General features: G+C 42.9%; 1 protein-coding gene across 1 annotated transcript in view; it reads left to right on the top strand.

Moving 5' to 3' along the window:
* The window catches only part of TET1 (tet methylcytosine dioxygenase 1), a 77,125-nt gene that overhangs the window by 6,129 nt on the left and 54,675 nt on the right, over positions 1 to 16,321 (top strand). The window contains exon 2 of the mRNA XM_009325808.1: positions 8,011 to 10,068. Within this exon, the coding sequence (XP_009324083.1) occupies positions 8,134 to 10,068 (1,935 nt within the window). The 5' untranslated portion in view covers positions 8,011 to 8,133. The remainder of the gene's footprint in view (positions 1 to 8,010; positions 10,069 to 16,321) is intronic.

The raw sequence follows: 16,321 nt of genomic DNA, 5'->3' as shown, positions 1-16,321 counted from the left end.
CTCCCCCCTAGGCGGGCCCTGCCTGCCCCTTCCCTTCCCCCCCCGGGGTCTGCCTGCCTGCACTGAAGGAACCAGAGCCCGGCGGGGCTGCAGCCCCCGAGGTGCTCCTAGGCGCCGAGTGCCCATCGGCTGCTCTTGGAGCTGGGGGAGAAGAGGTGGTGGCCTTGTCACAACTGGAGGTTTGGTGCTGGCGGGGATGGTCCCTGCTGGGCTTGTGATGGAGCTAGGGGAGAAGGATGTGTTTCGACGAATGGGATGGGTAAGGAAAAAGGACCAGGCGGCCTGCTGGGAGGCAGGACCAGTTAACCTTACAAAGGTATGGCTTGCTAATGCCCAAGGAGTGAGCGGTGGAGCATGCTGGATTTGCAAAGGGACCAGGCATAGCTGTATGGAGTCAAAGGAGTCGCACCGATCGTGTGCCTAGCCTGTCCTACACCCAGCCAGCCTATCCTGCACCCCAAAGGTATTTAAAGAGCGAGGTAGACCGCATCACTTGCATCTCGGCCTACATAACAGCAGCCCAGTGTGGTAAGATGTGACTCCTTTAAGGAGGAGAGGGGAGCATGCAAGTAGGCATCTAGAGCGGGGTACCAGTGCACCAGCGTCAGTGCAGACCCGCGTGTGGGGCGGTGAGAGTCGGCCCCTGTAAACAAGCTGGCCAGAGCAGATGCATCAGTGTGGATCTGTCCAAAGAGCTCTCTTTCTAGAAGCATTAATGCAGTAATGGCAAAAATGGGCAAAGATGCACTTGCAGCATTAGAAGTCTGCTCAGTCACGTTTAAACATCTAGGGCAAAGGTGTGTCTCTAAAATTTAAAGCCAATGGAGAAACCTGTGAAAATAATAATTAAAAAAAATCTTCCAATAGGAGCTCTCCCCAGCTGTGCTCAGTACTATTTTTAAGGTATTCTTGTGGAGAGGCAGAAGGCTATTCTGTGCAGTAATCACCTTGTTTTCATTAATGTTAGTCAACACAAATTAGAAGTAGAGATTGAATCCAGAAAACATAGCATTTATTCTTGGTCTGGGCAAAATTGGGCAGGTAGCCTGGTCGACCCTGTTTGTAAAGGAAGAGAAGGCTGGTTTGTGCTTTTCAGAAGCAGTTTGTCCGGCCGCACGAGGGTGGGTGGTGGTTGCTCTCAGGATGAGGCTCAGTCCTTCTGCACAGGAGGGGTTGGTTGTGCTTGGAGGAGACAAGGGAGGGCTGGGTTGCACAAAGCAGGTATTCGGGGAAGGATTGAAGGTGAGACGTACCAAGGAACTTATTGATATTTATGGTTTCTGTAAGGCCCAAGTCTTCACTGTGTAATAATCCAAAATCCTGACTGATAGCACTTTATTACGGCTGGTGTGCTACCCGTGGTTGTTAAAGCTGGCCTAAGCATTTCCATCCTGCTTTCTGTTTTCAGTTACTTGCATTTCAAAACACCTTTCAGGCTGAAATTTTCCAGGCTTAATCTTTGCCTGAAGGTTTTTCCCTCCACCTCCCCCTTCTTTTAATTGAGTTTGAGATAAGGTGATTCAGTTAGTGGTTTTTTTCTTTTTTTTTAAGAAAAGGCAAGCCCCCTGAAGAATAGTCAAATATTACAAAAAAGAAATTCAGTGTTTAAAACAGCATAAATACAGAATTAGAGGGGCATATGATTAGCTGAGGGGTTTGGTTTGGTTTGCTTGCTTTTTTTTATTCAAAAGTACCTGGAGTGTTCTGGTGGAAGGGGCTTTCATTTGGTGAACCCTTAGAAATTACTTGGTATCTTTTTAGTATTTCCCCTGTTAAGGACAGGGTTAGGCTGCACTGAACAGAGGTTAAAGCAAGCCCGTGCTCCTGCCTCGGCAGGAGGGAGGATACTTGCACGTGTGGTGTGAGTCTTCACAATGGATTTTTGGTGCCAGTTGTTTGTTTGAGGCTTAATCTGGTTTTGTGGTTTAAGCATGTGTGGTTCCTTGCCACACTTTTTTTATCGTTCTAATAGAGCTTTCCCTAAACCAGGAGGGCTTTTTTTTGTGATATTTTATTATCTGTTTCACTCACTGTGCAGGCTCCAAGGTGCATGCTGAAGTCATGACATTGCAAAATGCTAAACATCAGCATCTCTTGCTGAATTCATTGTGAGTGTGTATTTCGCAGCTGTCTTGAGCTCCCCACGCAGCGGAGGGAAGTAGGACGTGGTGGCAGTCCTGCCTTATCCAGACTTACGCTCCAAGCACAGAGGTGGCCTTCTGGGTCCAGCAAGGACAAAAATTTAGGATGAAGGCCTTGGTGCTTGGTCTGTTGAACATCATCTGGTGTTACTGATGTCAGTGGGAAAAGGAGTATGCTTTGAATGTATGCCTTTGTCTGTGAGAAACTGAGGTGGCATCCTGCAGTGCCTGTCCCAGATTTGCAGTTATGTTACTGGGAAGTGTTGACTTAAGTCAAGGTTTAATATATGTGGATAAAATATGCCTTGAGTGGCATAATCCTGGAAAGTAAAGCAGAAAACTTATACATAGTAAAATGGAAAACAGTATTCTTGAATGGTGTGTGAGATTATAGAAACACCACTTGAAACAGGACTGCAGGAGGGAGAGGTCTGGGGGGCTGCAGGGTAGTGAGTGAGGGGGGGACCTTGGGGGTGCCTCTGCAGAGGGAGTTTGGGGAAGTCCCACTGCCCGCCCTGGGAAGGGGGAGAGGCTTTTTTACAAGACTGTGTATGAAATAACTAATGGTACTGAGAAGGCAGATGAGAAGTTTCATTTTTATTTCTTAACCAAAACCAAATGAGTACTCAAGGATTAAAGAAGGGGGGAAAGGGAAAATTAAAGCTAATTCTCTCCTCCTAACCCATTTCCCTTCTTTTCATATACAAAGTGTTGTACAGAGCAATCAGTAGACGCAGGGAATTAGGCAAGATTGGAAAGCAGGTTGACATTGGTGCAGCTGGGAAGAATATGCAGGTGATATGACATAATCCTGAAAAGACTGAAAAAAGCTTTTGCACCTAACATGAGGGTCAGATTTTCTAATGTCTGTCTTCTCTGGTGTCTCTTGCATCTTCCTCTAGAGCATTTGCTGCCAGAAGATGAGATGCTTTTCAATTCAAAGTTGCAGATCTGAGCTTGTGTGACAACTTCCAAGTCAAATTGTGGCCCTTATTGCTTGGGACCTGTGTATTATTAACTGGCTTTTTTGAAAGCTTCCAGGTCTTGTTTCCCCACTGGACCAATCTCAAGTGACTTTTAAAAAGATATCTAAACACTGAAACAAAATGTATTTAATTAGTGCATCTGACTGTAGTGAAACCAGGCTCAACTAGTCGTAGCTGTGTCATGTCATTTTTTTTCCCCTGTGTTTGTTCAGGGGTCACTTGCTCTCTTTGATGATGCCATAAAAAAGCTGCCACCATTTTATGAGAACACATCTTTTAATCTCTTTTTTTCCTCCATCTTCCAACAAGAATCAAGTTATGGAACAGAATCTTGATGGACACTACCTCTAAAAGGAAAACTTGCTTTTTAAAAATATTTTTGTGTAAAGGGAAAGTAAATAAGAAAAGCAGGGGTTTTGGGGGGTTGTGTTTTGTTTGTTTTTTTTTTTTCCCCCGGAGGCATTCCAGCAGTACGGGGTTAAATTCCCCAATTACTTTGTAGGCAAAATTCTCATTATAATTGTTTGGAATTTTGACCAAGATGGGACTAAAAGGTTTAGCCCTTGATTAGCTTTTTAGCAGTATTTGTTGAGGATTATAGCAGTCAGTGGGATTGCTCCAGATTTATTACTGTGAATGAGCAAAACTTAAGCAACTGGCCTTAAAACCAGCTTTCAGCTTTGCACATGAATTAGTAGAGATAAGTCAGCTTAGGTAACAAACAGCTTCAGGATGCACTGTTATTACCTAGGGCAGTTCCCTGCAAACCCTCCTGTACCTATTACCTGTATTACTTCATAGAGACGCCTGTCCTCTGCTCTCAGGGCGGGTATGGTAGGTCCCACCCGGTTTTCGGAAGAAAGCATTGAAGTAGCTCTGTTTCTCTCCAGGATGATGGAAAACTGCCAAGTTATTATATTGCCCCATGAGGTTTATGTTTGATAATTCTGCTAAGTCCACATAAATATTTTGGAAATATAATTAATTTCTTGCTATGAAATGTGACTGATGTGATACAGCCATTTGTTGTCCTTAAGAAGTGACATGAGGCAATTTGCAACTGCTGCAGGCATCAACAGTCATTACCAGTGCTTTAAATGGAAAAGGGAAGGTAAAATATTTCCTAGTGAAATATTGAAACTTGAATACTGAGCTTGTAACTGCCTAGTATTTTGGTCCTAAATGTGGAAGAGTAAACAAAGAAATAACAATGTAATGTAGTTTTATTAGACACTTTATTTAAAAAATGTTAGACATTTTTTTATCTAGTGGTTGAGGTTATTGTAGCGGACTAGTATTCATCAAGACTATGGGCTTTCTTTAAGAGAAGCAAAGATCTCTTGCTGACGGGCATTTCTCCCAAGAGCTTACAGTCACCTTGGGGGTCAGGTGCTCAGAGTCCCAGACAAATATAACTGAAGTCAAGTATTAATTGAAAAAAAAAAAAAAATTAAAATTTTCCTTTAGGGATCTATTGCCCAGATCTCTTCTGAAAAGCCCAAATTCACTCCAGTGACAAAATTGAAACAAAACGGATGAAACAGTTGCTGTTCTTGTGCCCCTGTATTGTCATCTCTGAGCAAGACAAATACTAGCAGCCTTTGCCATCTTCTTTAATGCAGTATTTAAATGCCAGTCAATTTCCTACAAATACCAGCATTCTTTGTTTACCAAGGAAAAAGGAAGTCTTCAACCACTTGATGTTCATAGCCTCTGATTTTGGCCCTGGAAAGAAGCAACACTTTGGCTTTGATACTTTTCTACATTCTTTCCAGACAGGTATGTCTTTTCTGTATTAAAAGAAAAAAAAAAAACACCAGGATGGTCTTGCTTCTTCAGTCCTGAAGCAACCATGTTGCAATTTCCAAAAGCATGTAAAGACATATTATCAAGTAATTATAATGGTGATTTAAAAAAAAATTACAAAATTGTTATAAATGAAGCTTCTAATCGATAATTTTGATGATCATGCTTCCCAAACTTCCACAACAGCAGTGGCAACTGCTTATGTAGAGAAGTAACATGAGCAAAGCATTATACGCATTCAGTATCTTCAAAAATCCAGTCTCTGTTTCCACTCCAGATCGCCTGTTTTCTCTCGTCATTCTGCTTCTGTTTTAGGGCTGATAAAGAGAAGAAACTTCATCTCTTCAGTTCCCCTCCTGATTCACACATTCCTATGTTGCCTGGCCCTTCTTGTTGTTTGCTTGCTTTCTTCCTTGCTCTCCTGGCTATAGTCTCTGAAAGTAGCTCGCATTTCCTCTCCTGCCACTGTTACGTAGTGGCGGCCACTAATGGCTACAGATAGGCTGCGTGCTGTTTGCTTCCAACTGGTTTTGCAGCCCTCCAGGCTATCCTTGGGAATGAGGAGCCCAGTCTCTGTCAAAACCATGAGAAACTGGGGAAACTTTTTGCAGGCTGCCAACAACTATTTCATGGACCTGCTGACGTGATGGCGATGCCCTCTTTGACACTCAGTTCATAGAGTGAGTAGTAATGGCCGTGTCCCCCTTCCCCGACGCATTTCCAGAGAAAGGTAGGGGGAGGAAAGCACTCAGATTACCTTCATTTCAGCTTTATATTTATTTTGCTATTTCAGTGTCTGACCCAACTTTATATTATAGAGTGCTTCTGCAGGAGCTGTTCAGGTCTCTTCTGTGGCCTTTGAAGCATTACCCGCAATTATAAACAACTACATGTGTCTACTTAGTCTCTCCAGGTTGGATGTTTTGCTGTGATGAAGCAGGGATGCTGTTAGCTTGTTTATTCTGTGTTTGCTGGACATTATTTTCTGATCTGATCTGACCTTACAAGTGTGTTTAGCCTTGTCTTGTACAGCAATGCTGGCTCTAAAATGGTATTTGAGTATGTGGGAAAACTTCTGTCTCGGTATAATGTTCATTTGATATGTAATATGAAGATATGATACAGAATAATCACAGCATGTTTAGGTGAGATACTTGGTTTAAATGTTGTAGTACACAGGATCAGTTGGCTTGCTACCACTGAACAAACAAGAGCTAGGCTTCAAAATGCTTTAAATAAGCTGTTTGAAAGGAGTTTGGGGAGTTACTGTTGGCCTTGGTAGGTACTGTGGCCACTGGGCAGCCTGCTCAGGGCTGAGACAGTCAGAAACAAGCTCGCTGCCAGTGTGCTGGTTTGGGGAGCGCCAGGAGCTGGTGGTCCTGCACAGAGGCTGTGCGTGTTGGCTGTGCTAGACCATCCACTCGGCGGGCTAATGAGCTTATCTTGACGTGGTGCAGCGCTGTTTGGTGTGGATGGTTGTAAGCTTTCTGCACTCCTTGTGCTGTACATATGTCTTTGTGGTCTGGGGGTCTGTTCTGCTCATGGAGCCTGCTCTTCACGTGCCTTGTGCCTTTTCATTTGCCCTACACCATCCAGGTTTGGCTGGTGTAGTACCATTAAACATTCTGGGGTACTAAGTAGACTGGGCTGCACTAGCGTAGCTCTCCCCACCTTCAGCAGAGCTCAGACCAGGCTGTGGGTAAGTCCAGCCACCGTAAGATCATACTGCTGGCTTCAAGGTGGGGTTGAGGACATAGGAAGGAGTGCTGGTGTCAGAAGCCTGGTAGCTCTTCCTTTCTTCCGTTTTCTACTTCTTTAGAAGCCAGGATTCCCTTTTTTTTTTTAACTTCCTTTAGAGGTCAGGATTTTAGACATCATCCCCATGCTTCTTGTTCTTCCTTTTCTTTCCCTCTTCCCATCGGTGAGGTGCAGGTGGCCTGTAGGTGACTTGGTTTGGGCTTAAGGAGTTCAAAGGAACCATGATGAAGGGAAGGCACACTCCTGCCTGAGACTACAGAACCTCTTGCTCTGGCTCTGCCTGCTCCCATTTTTAGGCTGCCCTTGTCTACCCATCTGATCTATTGAAACAGCCAAATAAAGCTTTAAAAGCCTTCCACAGGTGCTTAAAAGCACTATGTGCTTAAAAACGATGTACTTATGAGAAATGCTTTACAATTAAAAAAACCCAGCCCACCTTGAAGGAAATTCATTTGGAGCATGAAGAATCTGTTGTATCTTCTGAGATGACTGAACTGTATTTGGGGAGTTGGGGGACGACTTCATCGTAGTTGTGTTTGGGGACAAAAGCTTAGGACAAATGTATGGTATTTTGTTGAAGGCAAATATGTTAGTAGTCATAATGATGAAGCAGAGACAACTGCCTGCATAATACATTAGATATACTAGACAGGACAGAATCAAGGCTTGCAATGTAATACAGTGCACCAGTAGGTTATCCTGGGAGATAACACTGCGAAAGGCAATTCTTCCCTGGTCCAGTTCCCCTGTGAGTAACACCACAAGTTAGACATCTTTGGGGAGCTAGTTACTTCTCCCACTTTATCTGGAATTGTACCGTGGTGGGCAGTTGGTGGATGGTGAAAGAATGAGAGATGCCCTAGTGATGGTGTGTATGAGTGCACGTGTGCAATAAACTCAGCTTTGTTCTTTTTTCCTGAATGTCCTTACTGTGATAGGTACGCTGTTGAACGTAAAGCTATGGATGTAAACTTTACCTGTTCTTACCTAAGGGAAGGGGTGGTTAATGAACTGTTAATAAGATTGAGAAAATTCAAACTTCTTAGAACTGACATAAAACAGTAAATATGTGATGTTGCCTGGTCATTTGAGCTCTGTTTGCTTCTTCATTTGTGTTATAGGCATTTAGGCAAGCTTTCCATTTTGCAGTATACTAATATTTTCAAAGCTTTTGTGTTAATTGAGCGTAACATCCAATACCAGTATTTCTAATTCTACCTGAGTATTTTTAAATATTAAAAAATGGTCAGTTTAATATACGTGCACCCTTCATTAATTAGAATTATATTAATGCTATTTTATGTCTTTTTCTGTTTCAGAGTTAACGCTGTATCACCACAGAGAGCAGCAATGGGAGTATGCAGTTTTCTATTGAAAAGTTCTCTCAAGAGCTCATGATTTTTTTCCATCTCTCCTCTTAACATTTCTACTACTCCGCAGACATGGCTCACCACGCGAGGCCTTCCAGATTAGCCAAAAAAGAAGAGTTAGGCAAAAGGAAAACTAACCAGGGCAAAAAGAAATCTACCCAAGTGAGAAAGAAAACCACAAAGACTTCCACAAAAGCTGTTAGTTCTGGAAAAGGCAAAAAGCCAGCGCAAGAAAAAGATGTTAAGAAAAAACAGCAAGAAAAGAAACCAATCATGAGCTCTTCAGGTAGACTTCTCAGGAGCAGTGTAACTAGAGCCTTGTCTGGAGCATCTTGGGTGAGTTTGGAGAAAGCTGACAATATCCTCTTTCATAACCAGGATTCTTTCAACATCAATGGCTTTACAATGTCTCTCCGTAACCGATCATTCTCCCGTAGATTGTCCCAAACTCCAACAATTGCAAAACCCAGGAAAGCTGCAGCACAAAAAAGGCTAGAAACAAAGGAAAAACATGAACAAGAAGCCCTGGCAGCAGTAGAAGAAAAAAACGTTGAAGCAGGTGAAAGAGTTTTGAAACAAGATTTAGCACAAAATGAGTTACCTCCTCTGCCTGTAGAAGATACTCCATGTAGTAGTGCAGGTGGAGAGCCTGCTACCACATGTGCCAGTCAAGACAAAGAGGTAGAAATACCTGAAACAAATGACTCCATTCCAAGCAGTCAGGTAACTGATGACGATACAGAAGTATCAGAGGTGAAATACAAGCATGAAGACCTGCCCTGTGAGCAGACACCCAGCGATCTCGATACGGGTAGTTCGGCTGAAGCATTTGTTGAAGGTGCTGCGCTTGTGCTTCCATCTTCTCCTTCTGACTCCATAATCACCTCTGAATCAAATTCGAAGGTGTGTGCAGAGACTCCCTTCGATCTGGTGCCTAACAGTAAAGAACCTGACTCCAGTTCTGTCGATACCTCAGACCTTAGCTCAGCAGTACTGTTAGAAGAGTCGGTCCCACTTGCCAAATCCCACATCGAGGCAGAGTTGGACCTGGTGCTACCTAGTGAAGAACAAAACTCTAATTCTGCACCTATAGTTACCTCTGAGTTTAACTCACAAGGACATTTATTAGAAGATGTAAGCTCACTTGCAGAGTCCTGCTTGAAGGCAGGCTGGGATTTAGAGTCTGAGAATAAAGACATTGGTTCAAATTCCAGCTCTGTAGCTGCCACTGAATCAAATTCACCCTTACATTTTGAAGGTGCAAGCTCACTTGCAGAATCCCACATGAAACTGGTTGTGGATTTTGTACCCATTCACAAAGAACTTGACTCAAATTTGGATTTGAGCTGTACAAGAGAGAATTCAGAGTCTGACTCAAAAAACATATTTACAGTATATGAACCAGTTTCCGATACCTCTTTAAACAATATTGAAGTGGAGGACATTGAACAGCTTGTTAAATGTATTGATGCAGAGACATTAATTTTGAATTCAGGTTATGTCCCCACTTTATCTCCAGATTTAGAAAAAAGTACAGTCGATAAAATCTCTGGTGAAAGCTCCGGACAATTCTCTGAAGGTTTTGTTTCAGAGTTGCCTTCAAGCACGGAAATCTCTGCTCTTGCCTCAGAAAAAGCCATAAATGCAGATTTGCCAGCTGACTCAAGACTGCAGCATAATGATTATTCATCACAGCTGGGAAGAGTTGGAATAAGCTTGAATTTGGTTCAGGACAACGTGAGCAACGGCACTGAAGCAGTTGAGGCCTCAGGGCCATCTTCTCTTAAAAATCCAGCTGGTGATTACCCTGTTCCATATTCATCTCTGCTCCCTATGCTAGAGAAAAAGAAACGAAGGCGCTGTGGAGTCTGTGAGCCCTGTCTGCGGAAAACAAATTGTGAAGAATGCAGCTGTTGCAGGAAACGCAAAACTAGTCACCGGATATGTAAAAAGAGAAAATGTGAAGAACTGAAAAAGCCACCACCGCCAATCACGCTACCTTTTGAGGTAAGCCAAAGAAGTTGCAAATTGAGGCACATCTTCAAATTCTGCAAAGGGAAATGCTGGTCATTGTACAGCTTTAGAGAGCTTAGCGTTACTGTTGGAGCTAACAGGTTGTATAGTAACTTTCTCTTGTCATCTATAGAGGTGTAGATTAAAGTGAGCTGGAGTTATTCTTGTTCCTGCTGTGTAAATGCATAAGATCAGAGGTAAGTATGGCTTTAATTCTGTGTTCCAGATATTGGCCAAAACAATGAATTAATTGAGGACATGCAGAGATGATAAAGATTTAAGTGCAAAATGGTGGGGGGTGTGGGTGTGGAATGAGGGTAGTCTTAGGAGCCTGTAAATTATTAGGGAGAGGGTCTGTATTTCAAAATACTTAAGGTTAAAAAGCAAAGGAAGGCAGGCTGTTTGCTCTTTAATTCAGAAAAAATAATTTGCTTGTGATGACAGATTTGGTGGAAATAAAGTTAAAAACTTCAGGATCAAATTGTAGCTGCATTTCCCCTTTCACATCTCTCTGCCTTTCTAATTGTCTATTCTTCTGTTTCTCTCATTTCATTTCTCCTGCCTGTCTCCGTTTGTCTTTTACCGCATCCCCCATACATACTTTCTTTTTCTATGTTTCTTACTCATTTTTCTGATCCATCAGCCTTTTATAACCCAGGTCATTACTTTTGGAACAAAGAGGAGGGGAAAAGACAATCTGTATGCCCCTGTGATAACAACACTGACCTTCTGAGAGATATCAGTTCAAGATCAGGCTTTAAATCAGGTAAGTAGGGAGTTGAACATAGATTTCCCACATCCCAACTGAATTCCCTGACCTGTGAGCTGCAGAGTTAGCCTCTGCACCTCCACGTCCTGCTGGAAGCATTCTGCTTCGTATGATCCCATGGTACTTGAGCCACGGAGGGGTAGATGTTGTCTCGGTAGTTAAGTTGCTGGGATATTTGCCTTGGGATGTGGGAAACTGCGGTTCAAGTCTCTGCACCAGCTTGTACTCCAAGTGGAGCAGTTCACGCTGGGGAGAATGCACCTGCAAAACCTTTCTCGATAGCAGTTTCATTAAAACGGCACGTTCTTACAGTGGGTAGAAATTCCTGTCAGCTGCGGAGATCTCAGGAGACCTCCTGTTTTCACCACTCTCTGTCCTGTGCTTACCAGGGTTTGCAGAGAAGTCTGTTCTGTTTTTAAGGTAGGCAAGCAGAAAGAAAAGTCCTGTAGCAGTGAGGGGATATGATATATTCCCCTTTGTGTGGGAAGTATATTTTAAGTTGTAAAGTTTAGGGAAATAAGTTTAAACAGCTTGGCTCAGAGTTCATTCAAAAACATCTTTGTGTCTTAGCTGATCCCAAGTGCTGTTTAGAAAAGAAAAAAAAAAGGGGGGGGAGGGACAGCTGTAATGTGACTTAAGATATATATTAAAACAATAAAGGTGATAGAGACTTATAATGACTTTTTACAGCAAAAGAGTAGTGACATGATGTCCTTTTGTATATTTAGTCAGTGGGATTGGAGAAGCTCATGGGAGAGAATTGGTGGAGTTGAGGTAGGAAGTGATCTAAAAGCCATGTTTTAAAAAGGGTTTTGGCAGGGTTGGTGAAAGGAAGCACTCCAGCTTTTTTGTCAACCTTTGTTTTCCAGGCTAAACATACTTCTTTTCTTGTTGCTCAGGCTGACCTTCTCCTTGCAGATTAGCTTTGCCCCTTCACCTTTGTCCTCTTTGGGCACTCCTTTTGCTTTCTTTATGAGAGATTCCTTGTTTTTATTCTTTTTTTTGGTGTGCTTTTATTTTATTGAACTGGTCGCATTTTGTACAATGCATTTAGAGCTGCACCAGAGGCCTTATTAATTTCTTGTTAAATTTCATATGAAGTTTCAGAGTACAGCATGGAGGAAATGAAGTATTCCTGACATTTAAGAACATGTCAGGTACTTTCTTAGAAAGTTGTATTTGAACGAAACCTGGTGCCTTTTCAGATATTCCTAGAAGCAAGCCTTGCCTCACGTGTAATCTCTAGAAAACGTGCTCTGAGAAAATGAAAGAGGAAAGTATTTCTACAATGTAGATGTGTTATGAGAGCTCTTTAAAGATGTTGAGATACAGGGGGGAGGTGTTGGGGGATGGGAAACACTATATCACTTTGTTCAGCAGCTATCCTTTAGATAAGATTGTAGCACTCCGGAAGGGAATCCCATTGTGTTTTCCCAAACTGGTAGGACTGGGACTGCAACAGCTGGGACTTCTGTGACAGTAATGTGTTTCAAATAGAGGGCAGCTGGGGAAAAAGCAAAACTGTAGGTCTCTGTCCATGGTATAGAATGTGGACGTAATAATTAAGAGAAGTGGGGTTGGCTTCAGTGCATTCCTTGTTCGGAAGAGTCATGCATCTCTCTCTCATGTTGGTGGAATGTAAGCATTTTTTGGAGGTGATTCACTGGGAGGAGGGTGTGGGGGATAGACATGCTCTGCATGAGCATAGTTTAAACATTGGTGTTTTGCCTTAAAGGGAATCATCTCTTCTCTTTCTGACTAAACAATGCGAAAGTCACAATGAAGTCAATGAGAGCTCTGTACATTAAACGGCGGTAGGATAGCCAGCGCAGGGGTTGGCAGTCTATGCGTACTGTTTGAAAAACAAAAAATGCTGTTTTTCCTTAAGAACTTATGTGGATTTACAGTTATAGGGAGTAAGGCCTGGCTGGTAGAAGCCGTGAATGTAGACTGAAGTGCATATTCCAACACACATGCCCATGTGTGCACAAGCAGTCAACCCTCAGAGAGTATCGGTTGCATGTTTGGAGCTGATATTAGTTACGTTACTGTTATTTTCATTAATTCACACATAATCCAGATAAAGATTTGAAAACTATATTGGACTTAAATATCACTTAAAAATAACATCCACATAAACCTTCAGTGATACTTTACCTTGCTGAATGTAATGGGTTTTGCAGGGACGTGACATCATGAAAGTCTGGATAAAGCATTGTGGGCTCTAGTTCACAGCCCCTGTGCACAGCAATATTGTTATATGTAATGCCCCTCTTCCTGAGGGATTCACGCCATGGCTGCTTGGTTAGGAGCTGGTAAAGAAAAAAAATTCTGAAATATATAGGGGAAAAATTTTTTTGCTTGCTGAATTTTTTGAAAGAGCATCCTGGCAAATAAAAAATGTAGGCAAGCTTTGAAAAGAAGAGGAAAAAGGCTTTATATTAGGTTACTGTCCCTCTTGGAATGAATGATGCAGGAACGCTTCACAGTTGAAAAGAGGGTTTGACAAGTTTACGTATATGAGTGAGTGATCCTTCCACATTTTTGTCTTGTCTTTCCAAGACTGCTGTTTTCTGAAATGGTATAGCAAGACTATTTCACAGCTATTTTCTACCAAAAAACATTTCCTTTCAAGAAGCGGTCTGCTTTGTTGCCATTGCATTGTCAGATGTGTTGAGGCTGTCTGGATGCGTTGCAGTGTGGGGCGAGGATTTCATAGGCTTCAAAACCAGCACGTAGATAGGGAAGGTGGTCCATCATTTGTTTTATTTTCTTCTTGGAAAAAGGAGTCCTGTTGTGCACAGGCAGGTGTTGCAGATGTAGCAGCACACGCTCGCGATGAAAATGCTGCCTTCTGGGTGCTTGCAGTCATCGATCGAGCTGACTGTGATGCATGGGAGTTCTGCTTGGTGGTGTGCTGGGTTCTGGTTGGGTGGGCGGACTCAGATTTCACTTGGCTCCCAGCTGGCCAGCACTCTCCTGGGCACAGCCGTCGCCATAGCCCTGGCCCGGGAGGGTGCCAAGCTGAGCGGCTCCAGTTACCGAGTTGAACTTGTAGGGTTTCATAACATGCCACCAGAGCTCCTCTTGCCCAAAAGTCCATAAACATATGGGGCTGCATTAGAGCCACTGTGCAACCAGTGGCTGCGGGGAGCCCTCATCTCCAAAGGCTGCTTTCTGCAAGGCTTGCCAAGGTGCCTACGTTCTAGGGTCCTACCTGGGCAGGGAGCCCTCTTGGGCTGAAAGCATCTGGTGGGGAGAGCTTTAGTTCGTGTTAGGTAAGGGACCACTAATGGTTTAGTGGGTCCTGGAGTCAACAAACTGAAAAAAATCAGGTCACTGAGTGTAAGTTCACTGGGTTGACCAAGGTGTCTCGAGACGTCTTATTTAATAGCTGTAATCTGAGTAACATGAAATATTAAATAACAATAAGGGCTTGCTTGCTTGTGGGTTTTTAACATGCTGCCGAAAACCCAGACATATTTAAAGGATGCTGCAATTACAGTTGGTTGGGAACTTTCCAGTAAGCCATTCCTTGAATGGAAAATGCTGATTTAACAGAAAGCTTTCACAGCTACTATCTGTCCCAATGCAACTATTTTTGGGGGAAAGCTTCTCAAGGTTCCAAATGAAATTTCTGCTTAAAACGTAACAAGGGGGAGAGAGTTATTAGAGCAGCTTGGTGGTCAGGGCATTTTGCCTGACGCAGAGCAGGGGCTTGAACTTTGGTCTCCCACATCCCATCTGTCTCCTCTTGAATTCTTGAAAGGTTTGCTCCGCTTTTGGAACACAACCAAATGTCGAAATCTCAAAAAAATAAAAGCAAAATGGAATTCTTGTTTTCTAGCCAGACCTAGTTATAATCAAGAAATTTAGACTTTGTGGTATTTATCTTACAATAGACTCCAGGAATATTTAAGCCAGTTAAATTTTAAAATGAGTGTGCATAAAAACCCTCCTCTTGAATATGATACTTGAGAGTTTTGTAAGGGGATAGCACATGGGCTAGAGGAGTTTGGTAACATGTGTGGCAAAGATGGGCAAAGCTGTGTACAGCCTACTCCATGGATGCAGGATAGGGAGTTGGAGTAGTGCAGTTTATTCTTATTTTACACACACATGCTCTGTGGTGTGTAAAATAATTACAGCTCACACTTCGCTGTTCTTGGTGATCCTGGGTGCGGACTATAATGCAGCCTAAATTACAGGCAAATGGGTTAGTTCGGGGTCTAGTTATTTTCAGAGGATGTGTTAAAAAAGTTGCCTCTTCACTGCTCCTTATTTTCTGTGCCAGTTCTTACAGCTTTTACAGAGAAATTTTTATTTGAAGAGGTTTCTTTCCTTCCTTGTGTATGAGGACCCATCCTAACGGGAGGGGAAACTGCCTAACTAACAAGGAGACCTGAAACTACTGCTGAAGTGCTGTCCACTGCATGCAACAAACTGGGGACTAAATGAGAATACTGGGTCTTAGGTTTCTAAGCAAACAAAATAAATATTTTCTTGTATTTTTTTTTTCTGGACCATAAAGCATCTTAAGTAGCCAAAACTGCAAAGAAGAATCAGATCACCGAGTGTACGTACCTCTCTTGTTTTTATTATGCTTAAAGACCCTTGCAGACTTGTGGTATCTTAGGAAAACATTACAAATCCGTACTTTTATTTTACCTGATCCTAAATCCTGTTTAATACAGTACTCTGGTGTAACAAATGAGGAGCTTAAATACAAGGTAGCATCAGACAACAAAAACGAGCAACAGCTTTCTCTTGCTTGATTGATACGCTGCAGAATGAGTTGTGTGTCCACGTCTGAGCATTTGCACTACTTAACTGATTGGCACCAATAACCTGACAGGAATTACACTTGTAATTTAGCAGTAGATACGGAAAACAGTTTTTAAATTGCAGTCTGTAGCTGCTGAAAAGATGTTCTTACAGTTTTTTCATGTGTAGTGCATAAATCCATGGCCAGATTTCTGGTTTAGATGTCAACTGCAAATTGTTTCAGTAAATGCTTCGGTGACTAGTAGTGTGTTAGATACGTTGTTACTTGTTTGTTGTCCAGGTTAGCAAGTGTCTGTGTGATACATTAGGACTTGGGGTAGCGCTGCGACCCCTCCATCCTTCCGTCTGTATGAATGTTTTAAGCAGGTGGAGATGTGGGAAAACACTTGCATTTCATGTTTATATGGTGGCCTGTTCACATCGTAATCTGTTTGCAGCAGATACGTTGTTAGGTGCTGTAGGAGTAGATGAAGACAGAGCCTTATCTTGCAGCAGGGCTGTGTGGGTTGCGCGCAGCAGGCTATGGTGGGCGGGCAGGGTCTGTGCGAGCCTGCTGGCTTTTGGGTCCGGTGGGTGCTGGGCTCCTGCTCCCAGGCAGAGCTTTCTGAGGGGTGTTGGTGCCGTGCAGCAGTTCCCTTGGCTCGGGGCAGCCGTTGGAGGCAGGCCCTTGGCTGTGCACGGCAAGAAAGGTGC

The sequence above is a fragment of the Pygoscelis adeliae genome, unplaced genomic scaffold (assembly GCF_000699105.1).
Source record: "Pygoscelis adeliae isolate BGI_AS28 unplaced genomic scaffold, ASM69910v1 Scaffold4, whole genome shotgun sequence".
Classification (NCBI taxonomy): Eukaryota; Metazoa; Chordata; class Aves; order Sphenisciformes; family Spheniscidae; genus Pygoscelis; species Pygoscelis adeliae.
The sequence above is the reverse complement of the archived record's forward strand: the minus strand, read 5'-3'. Positions and strand labels throughout refer to the sequence as shown.